The sequence below is a fragment of the Electrona antarctica genome (genome assembly GCF_951216825.1).
Source record: "Electrona antarctica genome assembly, chromosome: 17".
NCBI lineage: Eukaryota > Metazoa > Chordata > Actinopteri > Myctophiformes > Myctophidae > Electrona > Electrona antarctica.
Window position 1 is genome coordinate 12,765,852 of NC_136798.1, and position 19,960 is coordinate 12,785,811.

The window sequence follows — 19,960 nt, forward strand, 5'->3', positions numbered from 1 at the left end:
AGTGTAATAAGTCAAAGTTGGCTCCATCTCATACTCGTTTAGGTCCTAGTTATGGTTCTAGATTAGGATTTAGTGCTGAATATATTTCTTTATGTCCTTGTCTGATGCAAAAATAGGCTAAATTATATAGTACATTTAATTGATTACCTTATTTTGCAAACCACTGTGCTAAGAGAAGCCATAGTGCCATGCAGCTAATAAATTAACACATGATGGTTTGAGACATTGTGGATATTAAACTGTTATGATTGCATTCAAACAGTAATGGTAGTTGCAGTCTTTTTGAAAAACGCTAAAAATCTGAAACGCAGCAGTGTGCAGGGGCCTTTACATGGAATGGAAAGTGCAGTGTACTGTATAATTTTCCATGCATCCCGGTTGTTCACATCCCTGGCCTAAATTTTACCTATATGCAAAAATGAAAAGTATTTCAGTTGTTTGACATGCCTAAATACAAGTGAACATGCTGTTACTTAAGGATTCATGATGAGTACATGTAAATGCATCTAGTTCACCTTAGTGTACCATTTTCTTCAGAGATCAGTTTAAATAGGATGAACTTAGACGATTTTCTGTGTTCTGGTTTCATGTTGTGCTTCAGAAACAGGGATCCTAGTCAGCCTACAGGTGTTTCATCTTAGTACATCGATTGGTGCATTCACCATGCTCAGTTTGGACAGATGAGGCTGTTAAAGGAGTTACACAACCCATGTAGCCTTGAATTCATGGAGATGTTTTTGTCTTAGATTCTTAGCCAATAATTTGATGTACGGGTCAGTAGGAGACTGCAAGTCATCAAATGGCCACTAGGTGGGGACACATTCATTGGTTCAAACAGTGATGAAGGAATTGAAACTAACTGGAAGAGTGGGCACTGGGCACCTCAATGTGAAATTGGATTTCCCAAAATAAATAATCACACCCTTGTGAAGTGAGGGGCACATGTGTCTATTACTCCAATAGACACACCAAATTATGTCTTCCTGGTGTATTCCCGGCTTCTTCTTGAAAGCCTTTGAGTCAAAACGCCAAAATTATCCAATCCTCTTATTAAGGGGCACTAGCGCCTCCTATACACAGGTTTAATGTTTGTCTTTAGTTCAATGTTTGTTTTGTAAACGCATTGACAATGAATTAATTGACCTTATACCAACCTTGAAACATACCTTTAGGTACGTCACCACGATGACCTTCATCGTTGTTTCGGGTCTCTCGAACACACCTCTCACTCAGGCAACCCAGCTGGGGTGATCAAGTCAAAATTCAGCTAAATATGACGTAAATTAAACATCAAAACATTAAACGCCATTGACATTGAAGGGAAGATTTATGGTTTATGTAGATGAGCAAATCAGCTAACCAATCACAGGCAACAGGCATTCTGATTGGCCAGTATGAGATGATGCATGATGATGTATTATGATAACACAGGTGTGATTTTTTATTTTAGTTTATCCTTTTAAGAGGTCCAAGTATTGTATTACACAATGTCTGACATCTCTCTACCAGCCATATATATACACTGTACAACGGGTGTCCCCTGTGGCACAATCGTTATGCGATGCTCAACCAATGGCACATCTCCCACCCAATCACAATTTGCGTCCTCACTTTTCCGTCAATGTTTCACAAACCCAGAAAGCTGGGTATTTTCCCTCAAACAAAAGGAAATGGCCTGAAGTAATGTAACTGAAATAAGCTGTAGAAACACTACAACTAAACAGTATATGAATAATAAAGTTGTTGCCGTTACATTCTGAGCTGGTTTAAGTGAGCTATAAGTATAATGGCTCTTCCTTTGTATATAGTGCACAGATAATGATTTTAAAAGGTGAATGTTTTGAATCCAAGGAATGGATGCAGGTTTTCCTCTATTCAAAGGTGAACTTTTGTCAGTGCACCTTTAGTCTCTGTGAGGTCTGTCTTGGTTTATAATGGGCTAGAATCTGAAGCAAGATGAAGCAGTTGATGATCAGGAACAGCAGACCAGCCAGCCAGATCAACAGCAATGTGTTGTAGCCTTCAAACTCCAGCAGGTAAGCCGGCCCCAACCACACACCTTGGCCAGTGAACCACAGAACCAACAATGCAATTCCCTGCTTTGGTGACAGACTGAGCTGAGGTATGAGAAGAGGAAGCAGGCACAGGTACCAGAGGAAGTATTGTGACGTGCAGACTTTGTTGAATGAGACAAACATGGCAGTGTGCAGGAAGCAGCAGAGAGCCAGGTCTGTGTGGTACGCCCAGGACACTAGCAACACAAGACCCAGCTGAGGCAGGAACACTGCAAGGCCAAGCCACATGCTCCAACCACTGTCCGCAGTGAGGTAAAGCATGTAGAAGTAGGGGGAGAAGTTGTGTCTGGTGTCCCGTCTTGTCAGGTGGTACAGGTAGGTCTCACGGAGGAACTCCCAACCATATATGTGATAGAAGAGTGCAGTAAAGCCACAGAACACTGCTCCTGACACTGCGATGAACAGGATCAACTCTTGGTTGAGGAAGCTTCCGATGAACCCCAGTGCTCTCTTCCACCTAGTCTCTGTCCTCTCCTCTCCTCTGGGCGCTGGGGTTCGTAAGGCCAGAGCGATGGGCAGAGCATATGTAACAGGGTAAATCTTCATGTGGACAGAGAGGCCGTAAAGTAGCGCCGCACATGTCAGTCGCTTCCGTTCCATACAAAGCAGTGTACCCAGCACCAGAGCAGACAGGATTGATTCTGCGTTACCTCGACTGGACACTCCCATGGGCAGGGGGTTGAAGAGCCATAGAGAACAGATGCAACATGCCCGGCGGGAGTCCACGCCTCGCAGACAGAGGAGATGGAAGATTAGGAAGCCTGAAAGTACATCACAGAGGATGAAGAGGATCTTGCCAAATACAGGGCTGAGGTAGATGTTGGGAGTCAGTAACCAGGCTAGAAGAGGGGTGTAGCGGTACGTTGATCTGTTGTAGGGAGACTTGCCCTCAGTAATGAACCTGGCAGCGTCAGTGAACACATGGTAGTCAATATCTGTGTATTTCACAGCCATGGTTCTGTCCTGCAAGTCTCCATAAAACACCAGACCTAGCCTCACAACCAGTGAAGAGATTAAAATAACATGTTTATGCATCAGTCTCTCCATTACACAGTGAGGTTTACAAGTCAATGAAATCATCAATGTGATGTTATGTTAGGCCTATATTCATAACCAAAAAGAACGGTTGATGAACTAACAAATTATATGGATCTTGAGATCCACATGGACACATTATGATACTAATGTGGATCTCGGATTTCATGTGACCACCCTGTGACATCAGTCATCTATAACATCCATCATCAGTGACGTATGACTCCAAATTTGGGCAGTTTTTAGCCGATCACAGCCCCATTGATGATGTCGATACGACACATTACAGTGACAAGAAAACTACCGCAAAGGAGTGGGTACTTCATAATTATTATAGGGACAAACTGTGGTTTCTTTATAGTCTTATTACATATTGAGTTTACATACAATTGAGCCATGTAAGGAGAGTTCTGGATAGATGAAAATGAAAATGTCTCCAGCCACTGGACAGAGGGACAGTGGAAACAAGTGATCAACTTGATGAAACTTGAACTTCATCAACTTGAAGTGGTGAAACAATCTCCAAGCCCTATAGGGAAGCACTGCAAAATGATGGCAAGCAAGAATATTGGAAAGTGTCTAGTAAGCATGACTGACAACTAAAGCCCTAACCACACCAAAGGGTCACCATGCAACTCCTTGGGTCCAAACGGTTGCAAGCTGGCTCCCCTTCACTCACTGCCATGACTGTTTCTGACACTGGTTCTGACATGCAAGTCTGTTTAAAAAGGATCAACAATCATGTCTGGGTCATAGTGACATCTAGCTGTGACTGACTGTAACCATTATGATTTGGGGCTACCAGTTTTGACTAATGGACAGAATTCCATCCACCTTGCAACTGTAAACGTGAGGAGACAGTAAAGAAGATCAGTTGATGTGAAGTGAACTATTCTGAATCTAATTTACTGCAACCATTCATTCTGTGGCAGTGTAACAGTCGATATGCAATGCCATGCCCAACACACTACAGCAGGACTCGAAATTAACATTTTGGTGGCACTGGTGTCTGGTGCTACCAATTTCGAGCACCAGAAAAAACTTTATAGGAGCACCTAGCCCTGGTCCAGTACAAATAATAATAAATAAAATGCATGGTAGGCCTACTAGGCCACCACCAGACCCAGAAAGTGTCCAGGTTTTGAGTGGAGTTATCCATCCATCTATTATTCTATGAATGAATAAAGCCTATTATTTATCAAAATATCTACACTTTAGCATTCACAAATACATTCGACAAATTCATTCACAGCAGCACACTTGACAAAATTAAAGTAAACTTCATTCAAAAACTAGAACAAAATGTGGGGCACAGTGCACACAATTTGACAGGTGTGATAATGTAAGTACGCTGCACCAACCTTAGCCTAAGAAGACTCCTTCATTTCCCTGAGGGTGGGCGTACACCAGCTGAAACCTTAAGGCTCCGAACAAAACATTTACAAATGCAAAATATAAGATGCTTACCCTGGTGCCCCAAATGTTAGAGAGGTCTGCGGGCTGCTCGTGTAATGTATTACTCCGTAGTTTTCAATACAGAAATGTTTTAATACCGTTTGTAGCCGAACGCCATTTGTCTCTGTTTACTTCCTGTTTACGTTTAGCGTAATTCCGGCATACACCGGATGCGCCCCCCACTACCGCCATGTATGTCCATTGGGAACTTCCGACAGAATCGGCCACAAACAGGATTACAACTTTTCTTTATTGAAAACTACGGGCTAATACATTGCACCATAGATATATATATATGCATTGCACAACCACCCTGCAGGCCCCTCTAATATATTTGTGATGAAAACCTGAACCTACCCGGAGGCTGTCTCCAAGAAATGATTTCTGAGGTCACCCTGCTCCGAGTAGCTACTTAGACAAGTACCGCACTCGACACTTAGGCCTACTAGGGAATAGGCCTACAATTAACGTAATGTTTAAGAGATGCTCAGAAAGACAAAATAATAGTAGACTACATTTGCCTGAGGCGGGGCCAACTTCACTACAGCTGTCATTCAGCCAGTCCAGAGCAAATCATAGTTAAGCCAGTCGACTAGGCGGGCCCATGCGGGCTCATGGGCGGGCTTGCCACCGGCGCAGCGCATGCTCATTTCAGTTGACTCTCTGTAGATGGTTTTGCTGCGAATCAACGTTACGTCCTGATTATAATATGGACGAGTTTCAGACCGCAGAAGAGGTAGGCAGAAGCACAATCTTTTTTAATCTATTTGTGTAGAATCTGCAGCATTATTGTTATCTCTGACCAGTTCAACGTTACAGACTGAGGGAAAGAGATTATAGATTGGTAGGATTCTGTTCTGCAGAACACAATCTGATCTGAACTATTTTGCTTTTAATACAGACTGCGTTTGTGGTGGACGAAGTGAGCGCAGTGATAAAAGAGGTAGGAATACCAGTTTTATTGTTTTCTGGCTTGTCTGCTGTAGATTATACACCATGATAATCAAGTCTTCGCAGATGAGTAAGGCTGGGACCGAGGCTAAATAGCCAGTGGCTAACACAAGTTTAACAACAACAGTGGTTGCTATAGCAACCGTGGCTGTTCCAAATCGCAGAAAGACTCGTATTAATTCCTGGACATAAAATGACATACCGGTAATTAAATGGTGTGTGCTGAGTCACGTGTACGTGTACACGTGTACAGCTCTGTGTGTAACTTGTTGGACAAGGATGAATTACTAGCTCTTTTGTTGAATTATCCCTCAAGTCAGTAGAAGGAGCCATTGGAGGAAATGCTTATCAACACAGCAGAGTCAATCAGTGGACTTCCAATGTAGTGGAGCAGTGCCTCAGTCAACTCAGTAAACTTGGAAAGCCATTCAAATATGTTGGTATGTTGGATCTTGACAGTAAAATGCATTGATGGCTTTTGTGACCTGCAGTCATCATTACAGTATATATGATTGTGTTTATATCCTTCACACAGTAACCTGTATCATCATGCAGAAAAATGGGGCAGGTCTACAAACAGCCAGCTCATGCTTCTGGGACAACTCCACTGATGGTATGATAATGCACATGTATCATTTCAGTCTCATCATTTGTGCTCCAAAGGTAAATTGCAAGTTATTTGTTTGCTGAATGAATACTGTACGATTATCTCTTCCACTAATGTGTGTTGCACTCAACAGGTAGCTGTACAGTACGATGGGAGAACAAGTCTATGTACTGCATCGTCAGTGTGTTTGGACTCGCCATTTAAAAACGCACCTGCAGTGTGTGGATGCTGTGCATTCTGCAGTGTTTTATGAAGACCAATATCCCATGTCCAATACTTGAATTAAATGTTTTGTCCATATTGTTTATTCATTTGTATTGTCTGTCTCATTGCTGTGTATAATTTAAAAAATACCAACAAAGACTTACAGACTAGTGAGACTACAGTTACACATGCTATAACAAATTGTAATGCTTGTTTATAGCAAGTTTTATTTACATGTGATGTGACATTACATAATGGTGCATGTACAGAATTTCTTGAAGCAACAAATATCGTCTCTATGCCCAACAGCAGAGATCCCACATTTAATTCAAACTTAAAATGTCCAAAAGTCAATATAGTCCATATTCATACTCAAACAATCTTGTATATAAACAGCCTTTTCCACAACATTTAAGACTGCAACAGTATTTAACAGTAAACCTTGGTTTGCAGTGAAAACAAGGCACCATTCACCATTTTAAGATATATGTGATTAAGTAACAGTTCATTTCTGATTCAGGAAAGCTTTAAAATACACAACCGACAATTTGAAAACATAAATGGCATGAGGCAACAGATAACGCAATAAGGCATAGCAGTGGGTGTGGTTTACTGGTGTCCCCCATAAATAAATACAAATATTTATATCAATTATTTTAAGCCTAGAATCAAGCCATCCAGGATCCTGGTGAACCATGACCATAAAACCTTAGCCCACTGCTATACAGTATAATTTCCGCAATGGAATTTCACACAATGAGAAAGGACAGCTAAAGATAAACCATGTTCTACAACAAAGCAAAATAATTCATAATTTGATTACCATTTGTCCAATGGTGCTACTAAATCAGCAGGGTTACAATAAGACACAAATAACCAATGACACACAAGTGGTCCTTTAAGACATATCAAATGCCATCAATTTCAGGCAAAATAAGTTACATATTCAGAGTTTCAGACTCAAGGAGTGCAATCATAAAGCTGCTTCATAAGGAATGAATTGAAAACAAGCAAGAGGTACCCACTCTGTACTGCTAAAAGTTATAAAAAAAAAGAAAAGTGGGTGCCTTGATGGCACACCTGGTACTAAGCATATGAATAAGACCAGCTTTGGACGACTGACAAGAGATTTGGATGGTATAGTCCTTTACACTGGTATGGTACTAAGTTTAGGCATTGTGTGGTCATGGTTGGATAGTCAAGTTTTGATGGAGGGCATTATGCCGGGCCTGCCCGACGGGTTTTACGTCCTTTGTAGGGGGACATCTATTCGACACTACAATGTAGCGTTCTTGACTTGTGCATAACCGCCATCTCTTCAGCTCAACATGGTCTCAAAAAGTGCTGCTGGAAGTCTAACCAAGGCAGGACTGCAACATTGCATCAACTGATCAGTGTGCCAATATGAAAAGGTGAAGGACTTTTCAAATATCTAGTGGTATAAACCACAACAGTTGTATAACACGGTTGTATGACAAAGTATAAATTAGGCTCAGTTCAAGGCTCTCCCTGTCCCTAGTGGCAAAACTCATCTGAGAACAATGGGCAGTGGGAAGTCATCAATGCTATGGCACTATTATTAATGAATTAAATTAAAATAATGCTTACTGGCCACAATACATATTGTCTGCATAAGCGATTTAATTTCATGCCATTTAATGCGATAAATATAAACTATATTTTAAGAGGCAACACCAATATTCAAAATTCTCAGAATGACAGTGGGCCAATGAGCAATGGCAAAAACAGTGCAAGCACAGACAGTAGTGTTTCAAAATAAAGCATTAAAAACAACTTTTCCTTATAATGTAATAAATGACAAAATGGCACTTTTCCCTTTCAAACAGTAGTGTTCATCTGTACCCAGATTTGTGTAATGAAATGCTGGCTACAGGGGGAAAGAAATATTTGTGGACTATTGAAAGTTTGATGACACATAGTTTCCATTTGGTGACAAACAAACAAATCTATCTGCCTGCATACATGGACTTTCAGTGAAATTACATTCATGTTGAATTTATTCTTAAAAAATATATATATGTACAGTTAGTGTATTTTACTTTGCATTACCAATGCAAATACTCCATATTTACACATGACAGTTTGTTGTACTCTTCCACGTTTTCAGTGGAGAGAGAAGAGATGGGAAATTCCACTCGGAGATTAGCTCAGATCAGTCACTGTCACTGTCATCCTGATACTTGGCAGTTGCTTTGATAGCACGGCCATTTTGTAAAGGCATTTCTTCGTAATCACTCCTTCAAAGAGAAAGAAAATGGGTTTGCACAAAAACTACCAACAGATATTAACACCCTGAGCGGCATAAACAGAATTCTCCGTCCTATCAAATAGTAACGCCCAGCGCTCAGGACGGAGATTAATGGTTAATGTGGTTAAACGCTAACGTGACATGGATGCGTTCCAGGTCTCAATGGATTAATAGAGATCTATTGATATCAAAACTGATCACATCGCTCCACAGGCTGGAAGCGTCTGTTGGGCAACATTCAATGTCATTTCCGGTTGGGACGTCATCCAAAATGTTCCCCCCCCCATTTAGCCGATCAGATCGAAAATCTTAAAATGTTTATAACTCTTGATCTAATCATTCCGTCCAATTCTATGCAAAAATTATGTTTTAGACGGGCCATCGCGGTCCCATTGCTAGTCGCGTTAGAATTAATCATACCGCCCGTTGTTGTCGATCGCCTCTGGGGTGTTTTGGCTACATCTAGCTACTTCAGCTACATCCGGGATAGCGCCTGGTGCGTCGCTAAATGTGCTCCGTTGCTGCAAATCGCTGGGCGCTCCGATTTAATGGTCCTAAATACCCCCGGGCGTTCGTAGTGTTTTTACCCACATCCGCATAATCTGTAAGTGTGTGTGTGTCTGTGTGTTATTTACTTAATACTGTACACTCACCCGTATATAACTTCATCATCTGAGTCGTTAAGCATGGAGAAAGCAGGATTATCCTTCAACTGGGAATCTGGGACACAAAACTCAAAATGGTTAATATACCGTTCTAAATTTATGCAGCAGAAAAAAAAATCTTCCAACAATGAAGAATAAAACTTACCATATAGGGCATTTTTCGAGGGAGAATACACAAATGCTAATGTGTACAAATAAAAGTTGAGCAGGCCATAGAATGATAAGAATTCTGCAGGTATGTCTAGAGTTAAGGAACAATCAAATTCAACAGGTAAAGAGAAATAAATGAACATCTATCTTCATAGGAAATCACTGGTAAAATAAATAAATGGTGCATTTATGTAGCGCTTTCTCTCACTCACACACACACACACACACACACACACACACACACACACACACACACACACACACACACACACACACACACACACACACACACACACACACACACACACACACACACACACACACACACACACACACACACACACACACACACACACACACACACACACACACACACACACACACACACACACACACTCTGGGCGCTCTACCCCTGAGCCCGCCCCCCAAAAGGACCCCTCAGGTCCTTTGGGAATCTCTGCGTTAAAGGATATAGTTCTGGTAATGGGTAGACAATTCAGACACAAAATTATCTTGCAGGGCCTTGGCGCCAAACCTCAGGTAGAGTATGACCATGCTAGGGAAAGAATGGGACAGGGATTATAGGACCAATTTGACCGGACGGACAGACAGACAGCTCATCAAGAACTTCAAATAGAGATATAACATTGACTTCTGTGGCTTGGTAGTTCTAAGAACTTCGAAATGCACCTTATTATGAGGACCACAAATGTCAGGGCTGTCAAAAACTTCAGGCGGAGATCTGGTGGTACAAAGGACAGCACACATTGAGCTCGTTATAGCAATGAGAGAAGAGCCTTATCAACATGGACGTGTGTGTGTGTGTGTGTGTGTGTGTGTGTGTGTGTGTGTGTGTGTGTGTGTGTGTGTGTCACACAGGGTTACCCGAGTAAGGCATGTTCTTGAGCTCAGAACAAGCTCTAACAATCAGGAAGATCAGGTAGAGAATGTAGAGGATCACTACAATCAGGAAGAAGATCTTCATGCCCTTAAGAGTAAACATGGGAAGTTGATTTGGCGAAGAACACTGACCATAGAAAATATGAGGATCATCTAACTGTTAATTCAAACCATCTGCATCATTAAGCGACTCACCTGAAAATTGGCTATATCCACTTTGTATTGGTAGGTTGGATCTTGGAGTTCATTGACCCTGTAAATCCAGAATACGGGAGAATCATTTCACCTGTAAACAACAGGCAACAACAACTAATACATGGACAGATTGTGAAAATATTGAAGAAAGAAAACAATACAAGATTGTTTTCTTTCTTCAATATTGTCATAATCTGTCCATAAGACTTACGTTTGCCATATTCCCAGCGTGACAGACGACAGCCACAGGAGACCAACAATGACCAGCTTAGGCAAGTAGAATGTCAGGCATTTCCTCTCACCCTGTGCAAATATAATAAATCACATGGTTGTAAACAAATGGGGTGGAAAGTAAAAGTGAAGTCAATAGTTTATGGACAACTGTGAATGACTGGAGGGTGAAAAGCATCTTTATTATAATGGACCCACCTGGACCCTGATGCCATGGTAAACACAGAGCCAAAATAGGAGCAGGGCACACAGAAAGAGAGCCTGGAAGAAAGCATCCAACGTGCCAGGAAACCAACTGTTCACCAGGAATGACAGCGGGAAAAATGGATCTGAACAGGAAAAGGAATAGAATTAGGGCTTCGAACTGGTGCGAGAAACCGAAACGAAAATAAACTATATTTTACTAGGAGCGAAAATGGAAACGTAATCATCTTTATATGTTCTGAACATAAACGGTAATTTGTATCTCTAACTAATGTTATTTCTTTCGTTCCTATCATATTTAACAATGGGCGCATTTGGAAATACCGCACCGGAGCGCACTCGCCTATTAGTTTGCATTGCACAGACCTCTGTTACCTATCATAACAATCTAACCCCACGAGACCTGTACAGTTGTGTACAGGCGAGGTTCAGAATGGTCGCGAGCAATCCATAAACTCAACCCTCGTTGACAATACTCAAACTTACCATTGTAAAGCAGAAGCAAAGGCAGCAAGACAGACATCCACTTCTGCTCTATCCCCCAATCCCTCATGGAAAACTTCCTCAGCGAATGAGCAAACAAACACTGCAACATACAGACATATAAAACAATTATATGCACATACATGTAATATGAACACACACACACACACACACACACACACACACACACACACACACACACACACACACACACACACACACACACACACACACACACACACACACACACACACACACACACACACACACACACACACACACACACACACACACACACACACACACACACACTAGATGAGTGAGATTTGGATACACTACAGGAGTTCTCCTGTATAATAATCCTCCAGGACCTCCACACAAAATTAAATACACTATAACTCATGTCAGTGTATTGATAGTGTGCAGTTGAATCTCATCACAAACTCTGAACTGTTCATTCTTGGATGATTGTTTACTTTGAGGCTAAACAGAATCTCTGTGGACTAAAAATTACAAACTAGGTAAAAACCACATGCGCACATAGGTCCTCATTCACAACGGCGTTTACGCCAGAGTGTAACGGAAGCGTATACAGATACTAAATATCATCGTATTTCTCTGTCCGATCACGCTGCGATTTGCTCCCGTCTTATTCAGGGAAGCTGGTGTAATCACTTAATTTGTGCGGATCGCAGAGTGTAGCCTTTCCGCATTTTTCCCAAGCGATTCGCCTGGTGTCGCCTGGTTAGAACGCCCATCCCACACCATATAAGGCAACAGGAAATATCGAAATACGTCATCATAGCCTGCACCGGGCTTTAAATGATATACAACAGCCGCGATGAGCTTGTAGAGCAGTTAATTTTGACAGGCGGGTCTCTGCACGGACAGATCTTCAAGCAAACAGCGCAAGTTTTGTATATAATTATAAACGAAACTTGCCAACTTGGCACACATTGCTTCACTCCTTGTTAAATGTCAGAACGTTAATAAGTTAACTGATGTTACAGTTACTTTCACATAATGAGAAAGAAGTTAATTTGTACTGTTCACCACACAACCAAATGCTATATTAAAACTCGGCAATGATAAAAGGCCCTATTGATTAGTCTACTGCGGTGATTGATTCCCTGCCCTGCACTGTCGGATTTGGAAAGCAAATATATGGACATGCATGGACACAGGACATATTTTCTCTTGTGGGATTTGGACTTAAGGCTATATTTCATCCGATCCAACTACGTTGTATGTTTCCTCAGCTGCAGGTAAGAGTTGGCTATTCTGTGTGGCGTCCGCATGTGATCAATATACATATTATAAATTAATACCACGACGCAAATGGAGGCAGATATGTGCTTGCAGCAAATGCATTTAGGCCTACGTGAAACTTTAATTGGCTGAGTCTCTGTCAACATGCTGATCAGCGAGTTACAGTGGTAATAATAATCATCATCAACAGCCTTTCTTGTCTGTCTGTCCGTCATGTTTGTGAACAAGCGCGAGTGGAGGTGAGCTGGCTTAAAACTATGATATGACTGGCCGACTTTCAAACACGCTGATGCCATTCATTCAAATAGGCTAATGTGGTCTTCTATTTTTTATATAGGGCTAATCCCCCCCCCCCACACACACACACACACACACACACACACGCACCGACAGTCAGACTGACTCAAAGGAGCTCCATAACGAAACAATTTAAATAGGCCTATACTGCAGACATTACTACACTAAACAACGTTGGATTCGTACAGTGCAGAATGCAGATAAGTGTATGTTCTTATTATAATTGTGAGTTTGTTTTTTAACATGCAGCGCGAGTCCGCGAGACTGCGAGAGCCGATCTACAAGCTCACAGCGCGTTGCACTGCGAGTAGAAAGCTGTCAAGTGAGCAGCGCAATCGCGCATGCTAGAAATATCCTAATAAATAAATAAAAAAGGTGTCGGGCTTGCAGGGGCAGTTTCTGTATGGCACTCTAGGCTAACCTGCCTCTAGAATGCATGCATTTAGGCATACAAGTGATACTTGGCTTTTATATAGGCTATAATTTTTTTATGTGCGACCAATGTTGGGGACACATGCCTACATATTTTATCTGAGATTTGGGGACTTTTAATTGATTCAGCATGAAGACTAAAGCCTTCTTAATAAATCTACGCAAGCCGTACACGACCATGAGAGGTGGCGCAGCTTTCAGCGGAATTTCCGACCAACCCACGTCACCGTCAAGTTCACGTTCAAGTTCATGAATTCCCACGTAATGTGGGAATCCACGTAAATGCCTGTCCGCTCACGCTCCGCTCACGTAACGTCACTTTATGAGCGTAAACGCCGTTGTGAATGAGGACCATAGGATTTACCAATACACAGCATATGATACAACTGCCACCGTGCTACTTTGCATGAGAAGCTATGAAGATATCTGCCTTTAAAATAATGGAGGAATATTACTGACCCCCCCCCACATACCTGCTGTCAACAATGAATAGAGAACCATTCCCATATATACACTATAAACAGCTATATTGGCCTAGTATTGTGCTTCATTTTAGGCTCACCTAACCTATCTTTCACCCAATCACCTTAACACTGATAAATAAGATGTTATTTTAATGATTGAGGGGTCAATAGAAAGTAACGCTATCATAAGAAGAAGTTTTATTTTTCTTTGGAATAAAATGAAAAACTGGCCTGGCAGATACGTGCAAACAGTTTTCCCTGTATGTATTTTAGTCAATAAAAGCACTTGCTGATAATTATTGGAATTTAAAATGCAATTTATCCTCTTACCGTGACCATGAAGGTTAAAACCACAAAGACAAACCGGAACCAGATCTCAACTTGAGAGAAGGTAGGATTGTACATTTTCCACTGTGAAGTGAGAATACAGGTAGAGAGCAGGAGAAAAATAAACAAGTGAATGTGAAAATGTGAGTTTATGCAATCTCTAGAGCCGCCCCATGCAGAAGCAGAATGACAGCCCTCTCAGATCACTCAAGCTAGTTTTGATACGTTGAAACAGTCTCCTGCAAGTGTGTGGATTCTGTGGAAGTTCCTTACCGCAAAGTTAACTTTGATGTCATAGGTGATGTTTTCTAGACCTTTAAAGCTGACCTTGACCTGGTACTGCGTGTAGTTCAGGTAGCCCAGGTGGAGCACAATGATCTCATCACATTTCTGTGTGGAGGGAGAAACACAGCCAAAATGTAGTGTAGTTAATGGAGTAGTGAATTCTGAGTTTGTAACGTTGTATAAAACATTCTTGTCAAGTGTCCATCTGAAATGGATATATATATATATTTACATTTTGCGCACATTTCTGCACCAACTGCATGTTAAACACAAAAAAGGAGTTGCCATTTTGGATTTTGCATCATACGTTGACATAAACAGTGCTTAATGGGTTAACATTGTACATGACCTGGTATACCATATATATCCATCTCTCCACAGCATGGTGGCTGACCCCTCACTGATAAATGAATACTTGGTTTGGTTGGTAGACTGATAGTGGGATGGGTGGGTTGCTGACTAAAGGTCTGTACACACTGGGGGGGGCGTTAATTTTGTGCAATTAATTCACATTAATTGAAACACCTGTTTGTATTATGAGTACACTGAGCGTAATAATTATGAGGCTATGAAGCAATGTAGTTATTTTTCTAAACAAGGTCGATTTGTCCACGCAAATAAAATCAGCAACTTTTATCAATGGAGGCATCACCAAAATAAAGGTTTGATTGAAGATTTGACGCATTTTCATAGTTTATTCACATGACTCCTGTTGTGTAATGGCCTTAACACTCACAGTGTCACAATGCAGCATTCTCGACTTCTGGTGGATGTCGTTGTTGAGGGGCATGACTGGCACATGACTGGCATCCTGCAACACCCCATTCAGCTCGACATTGATCTCAAAGTGCTGCTGGAAGTCCACCACTAACCAAGACAGGAACACAACAACACCATGGCACCAACAACTGATCAATGTGCTGTAACTCACAACTATATGGTCTAATATGGTGGTTTAAATCCGTTATGTATTTGGTGGTCTTACCATTGCTGTGTTCAACCTGCATTAGACAGGTAAGCCATAGCTGTTGATTGTACGTGGTAAGGGGAGGAGACTTTAGCTCGAAGGGCCCAGTCTGAAACAACAAATGTATGCGGTAGTCATTTTAAAATATGCACAGGTGCAGAAAGCCCGAGCTGAAATGGTTCAATCAAAGTCTTATAATCTGAATTCAAAAAGCTTTATGTCAGATTGTGTTTTTTCTGAGTTAATTTCTGAGTTCAATACCAAACTACAAGCTTGACTGGGGACCTCAGAAAAGTTACTCACATGAGATAAAAAGATGGCTATAATAGTAAAACAATATATAAAGGTGCTCCCACGGATCAAGACATAGAAAAAACAACAGACGATCCGGGCACTCAAAGGTAAAAAGAGGAATAACCTTTATTTAATTAAACGGCAACTGCCAACATGTTTCGACCATGCAAGGTCTTCATTAGGGAGACTGAGGTCCACATTTAGCACATTCCTTACCATTGTGGCAATTTAGTATTTTCTTCCTTTTATCGTCTTACCTTAATCGAGTGATTCTTTACAAGCAGTTTATCACCACTGTGCTCTTGCTCAGAAATTATCTGAGGACCTGCATCATGGGGCATACAAAAATACAATGTGTAAGCATTTGGAATACAAGAATGCTTGCCCCGGGTCAAATCCGGCACCCTCAAGAACTGCCGCCACCAGTATTCGTAAACGTAAGCTCAGTAATACAATACCTAAAACAAACCTTATTCCTAAACATATTAACTTAACCTCTTAAATGATGATCTCTTAACTTACATGATGCCAAAACTTCAACGTAACCTTAACCTCAGAAAAACAAATACAAGAACCGCTGGGGGCGAGCGATCCTGTGAAGAAAATGGTGGCGAGTGTGTTTTGGGGCAAGCGTTCTGGTTACCTGCATTTGTTCACCGTGTCTTCTTCCAGGAGAACATTGACAATGAGCACATATCAAAGCTCATGAAAGATGGTAAAACTTGGCTTAACAGTCCTAGTCTTAAAGATTGAGCACTTTCATTTTGTTTTGAAAGTGCTCAAGGGGGGACAGACAGTAGGCTGAATGGAAATGGGGGAGAGAGATGGGGGAGTGACATGCAGTAAAGGCCGCCGGGATCGGGAGTCGAACCCACAGCACACTACCAGACTCGGGCTACCGGCCAAGGTGCCTGGACCGCTAAGCCACGGCCCAGGCCAGCACTTTCATTTTGTTTTGATTTTGCTTAAATACTTGATGAAAAATGAATCAGTGAGTAAAAAAAGAAAGAAAACGATTCATATGGGAGGCAGAGACATGATCATCATGATCATTAGCTCCTTTCGGAACCCTACGTTAAAGTTTCTGACATTTTGATGACTTTATGTAGGGTTCCTTATCACCGGATTCAAGCGACATGGGATGCAATCTGATTTCCCCTGACTTACCCCTGTGCTGCGGTGTGGGTGTCACGCTGACATATTCCAAAAGAAGCATATGAACGCTATAGGATACAACGAACCCTCTCACCGCCCCCCCGAACGGCACAGAAGCCGTTAAGTATTTTTAATGTTTGTACGACCGTTTGGCAGCTCTGAAATTCTCTCTTCGGTCCCTCCTTGTTGACATCTCGGTTGGCTAGCTGCGCCTACGAGGCGCGTAGGGAGGCGCAGCTAGCCAACCGAGAGGCTGGAGGCGGTACAATGGGATGTCAACAAGAGAGAATTTCAGAGCTGCCAAAACGGTCGTACAAACATTAAAAATACTTAACGGCTTCTGAGCCGTTCGCGGGGGGGGTCAGAAGGTTCGTTGTATCCTATAGCGTTCATATGCTTCTTTTTGAATATGTCAGCGTGACACCCACACCGCAGCACAGGGGTAAGTCAGGGGAAATCAGATTGCATCCCATGTCGCTTGAATCCGGTGATACCGGACCCTACGTGGTAGGTCCAAAGGAGCTCAACCCGGGGGGTCCGGAGACGGGCTACATGATCATGTGACGTCTCTGCTTTCCATATGAATCAAGGGAAGGCCGTATAGCTATAGTCTGTATCAGTCCACTCCTTAAAAACAGCATTTGGAATCAGGCCGAATGACTCATTTTGAGTAATTTATAATGTCTTTGGACTATGCCTTTGCCATATAGTTGGTATTGATCACGTTTTTCTCACTTACCAGCAATACCAATGAAGACTGTGAGGCCAAAGCAGATCAGGAAAACGACAAAGACCAAGACAAAATGTCTTTTGGAGAGTGTGTAAAGCCGCATGGGGGCCAATCTGTTCGAGGGAGAAAGAAGACTGAAGAAAGACTGTTGATAAACAAACACATGAAGCCAAACACGTCACCAACGACCAACCAGACAACACCCACCCCAGCAGAGCACACACTCCACAGTACACGCACGCAGAAGGGTCTTTAGAAGGGCAACAGTAGATAAATGTTATCTATCTATCCATTTACTACACAAGTACCTAACCACCTGCCTGAAGTGAAAACTAAGCATCCGTCAACACTGCTAGCTGCCATGTTAAATTGTGGTAAATGTTAGCAAGCACCAGCAGATGGTAGCCGCTGCTTAAGAAAGCAATGCACCGATTCCGCTCCCATCAGATCGCCAGGGTGGCCAAACTAAAGCATGTAAACAACAACACTTACAACTCCATGCCGGTAGACGCTCACTCGGTACAGTGAGAGAAGAGGCAAATGATAAATACACAGACAGCAGTGAAATCCACATCCGCATACATCAGCCCTGCGACAACTGGAATGCAACGTCATCAGGTGGGGAGGGGCTACAGTCACGTGGTAACTAGTGTGTGTGTGTGTGTGTGTGTGTGTGTGTGTGCGCGTGCGTGCGGGGGGGGCGTTACTTCCCCGTACGACGGTGTCGATCGAGTGCCGTAAATAGCCGATCTACAAGCTCAGAATTTTTAACCCACGTTAAATACTGTATATTACCCAATATATCGTTAAATTGCCACTTACACGACACGAGATTGCAATGCACTCACTCAAATCAAATGCATGCAAGACATAGCCTATAAGTGAAACTAAGAACTAAGATATGTTTAGCCTACTTTCGTTCATTTATTTCGCTCAGCTGATTAAAAATAGCAACACCTGTTGCCTTCGGTATGAATCGATAGGCCTAAAACTAAAAGAATGGGTTCGGCTTCTGCTCATTAAACACAATGTAGCGACCCCTCAGGAATAAAGACAGAGACTCTGGGGGGTACCCCAGTGGGGGGGGGGGGGGGAATTCTCTGATTTAAACGTTAATCCTGTTTCCTCCCTTTATTTTCTGAGTCAGTGATCCTTTGTCCACATTGCGGTTGCAATTCTGTTAATTGCAGTTATGTTAATTATGAGACAGCTTGAGGGACCGTAAACGCTACAGTAAGTGGCTGAGCCACAGGCACATTGCAATGGCAATGATTGAGAACCTACAGTGCTGCAGTGCAGCGAAAATCTGGTATTTTTGCATTTGTTGGCAACTGGTATTCTGTTATGGTTTTCTCATGTTCTTGTATTAGGCCAGTCTTGAAGGCCACATGCAGGAGGTTCTGAAACAAAACGTCTTGTCTTGCTCGTACGTGTGTCAAAAACAAAAAGGTCCAGTCAGTGCCACAGCCACGCGTCATGTTACAATGACCTCTCCTCACTGGCATGTGTCTATTTAGCACCATTAATGGCAACAAAACACATATTGTGTAAATTGGTGGCATTTTCTGTAAACCGATTTTCGGTTCCATGCAGTATTCATTTTACCGTTGCATTATTAGGCCCTTGACCAAATAAAATGCTAGCATAGTACACACACACACACACACACACACGAGACCTAGCTACCTGTAAAACCGATCATCGCGGTACGGTGTCAAGTCCTCCTTCAGTTCTTTATAGGCCTCCTGTATCTTCTTGCAAAAATATTTAAATTCACTGTAGAGCGGATTTTCCAAACCAGAGTAGTCGGTATCCATTATAGCCAATACCGAATGTCAGTCGGATGACTGAAAATGGCGATGGGCAATAATCCGCAGCCCTTTACAAAACGTTCTCTTTTGATTGTTTCCTTGTTCAAATGAAAGTGCAGGCGAAGCCGTTTTGTTTGTGTCGCTTTTCAAAGAAAAAGCATCAAAAAACGGAAAGAGGGGGGCGGAGGACATCACAGGCAGACGAGTAGGAGCATCACGTGACTACACTCCAGCACCAAGGACAGAGACACAGTGGAGGACGCCCAAGACCTAGAATCAGGTGGCAATCTGTTGCCATTGGTTTTTAGTTACACCAGTGTAATACTCCTGCTCAAACCTGTTCATGTCAAAAAAACCTCCAAATTGATATGACAATATTTTGTGCCAATGGACATTCATAATGTCCGTTGTTAAAAATGTTTCAAATCTTATAGGCCTGCGATTTCTTTAAATAGCAGACCTATAACCTCACATATTGCAAGCTTGTAGATCTGCAATTTTCAAA

General features: G+C 42.1%; 3 protein-coding genes across 6 annotated transcripts; 1 reads left to right on the forward strand and 2 right to left on the reverse strand.

Annotated features, from left to right (window-relative positions):
* Positions 1-1,839: 1,839 nt before the first annotated feature.
* Positions 1,840-3,122, reverse strand: LOC306940654 (GPI mannosyltransferase 1-like; the record flags this gene model as incomplete). Its single annotated transcript, XM_079525760.1, has 1 exon — positions 1,840-3,122. The coding sequence occupies one exon, from the start codon at positions 3,120-3,122 to the stop codon at positions 1,893-1,895; it is 1,230 nt and encodes a 409-aa protein (XP_079381886.1). The 3' UTR covers positions 1,840-1,892.
* A 1,857-nt stretch (positions 3,123-4,979) lies between these two features.
* dynlt1b (dynein light chain Tctex-type 1b) lies at positions 4,980-6,430 on the forward strand. Its single transcript, XM_079526751.1, has 5 exons — positions 4,980-5,301; positions 5,467-5,508; positions 5,833-5,956; positions 6,052-6,129; positions 6,257-6,430. Exons 1-5 carry the CDS (start codon positions 5,170-5,172, stop codon positions 6,325-6,327), a joined length of 447 nt encoding a protein of 148 aa, XP_079382877.1. The 5' UTR covers positions 4,980-5,169; the 3' UTR covers positions 6,328-6,430.
* A 106-nt stretch (positions 6,431-6,536) lies between these two features.
* Positions 6,537-19,562, reverse strand: tmem181 (transmembrane protein 181). Of its 4 annotated transcripts, none has more exons than XM_079526724.1 (17): positions 19,331-19,562; positions 17,654-17,757; positions 16,017-16,084; positions 15,484-15,574; positions 15,235-15,365; positions 14,487-14,603; positions 14,217-14,297; positions 11,428-11,527; positions 10,936-11,066; positions 10,718-10,809; positions 10,507-10,564; positions 10,297-10,399; positions 10,102-10,153; positions 9,885-9,967; positions 9,407-9,496; positions 9,250-9,316; positions 6,537-8,585 (listed from the first exon to the last, which is right to left on the reverse strand). In XM_079526724.1, the coding sequence occupies exons 1-17, from the start codon at positions 19,459-19,461 to the stop codon at positions 8,501-8,503; spliced, it is 1,584 nt and encodes a 527-aa protein (XP_079382850.1). In that variant the 5' UTR covers positions 19,462-19,562; the 3' UTR covers positions 6,537-8,500. The 4 variants fall into 4 exon arrangements, with proteins under 4 accessions (XP_079382850.1, XP_079382849.1, XP_079382851.1 ...); XM_079526723.1 differs by having other exon boundaries at positions 17,654-17,778; XM_079526725.1 differs by lacking the exon at positions 19,331-19,562 and adding an exon at positions 18,137-18,307 and having other exon boundaries at positions 17,654-17,778.
* Between the last annotated feature and the right edge of the window lie 398 nt (positions 19,563-19,960).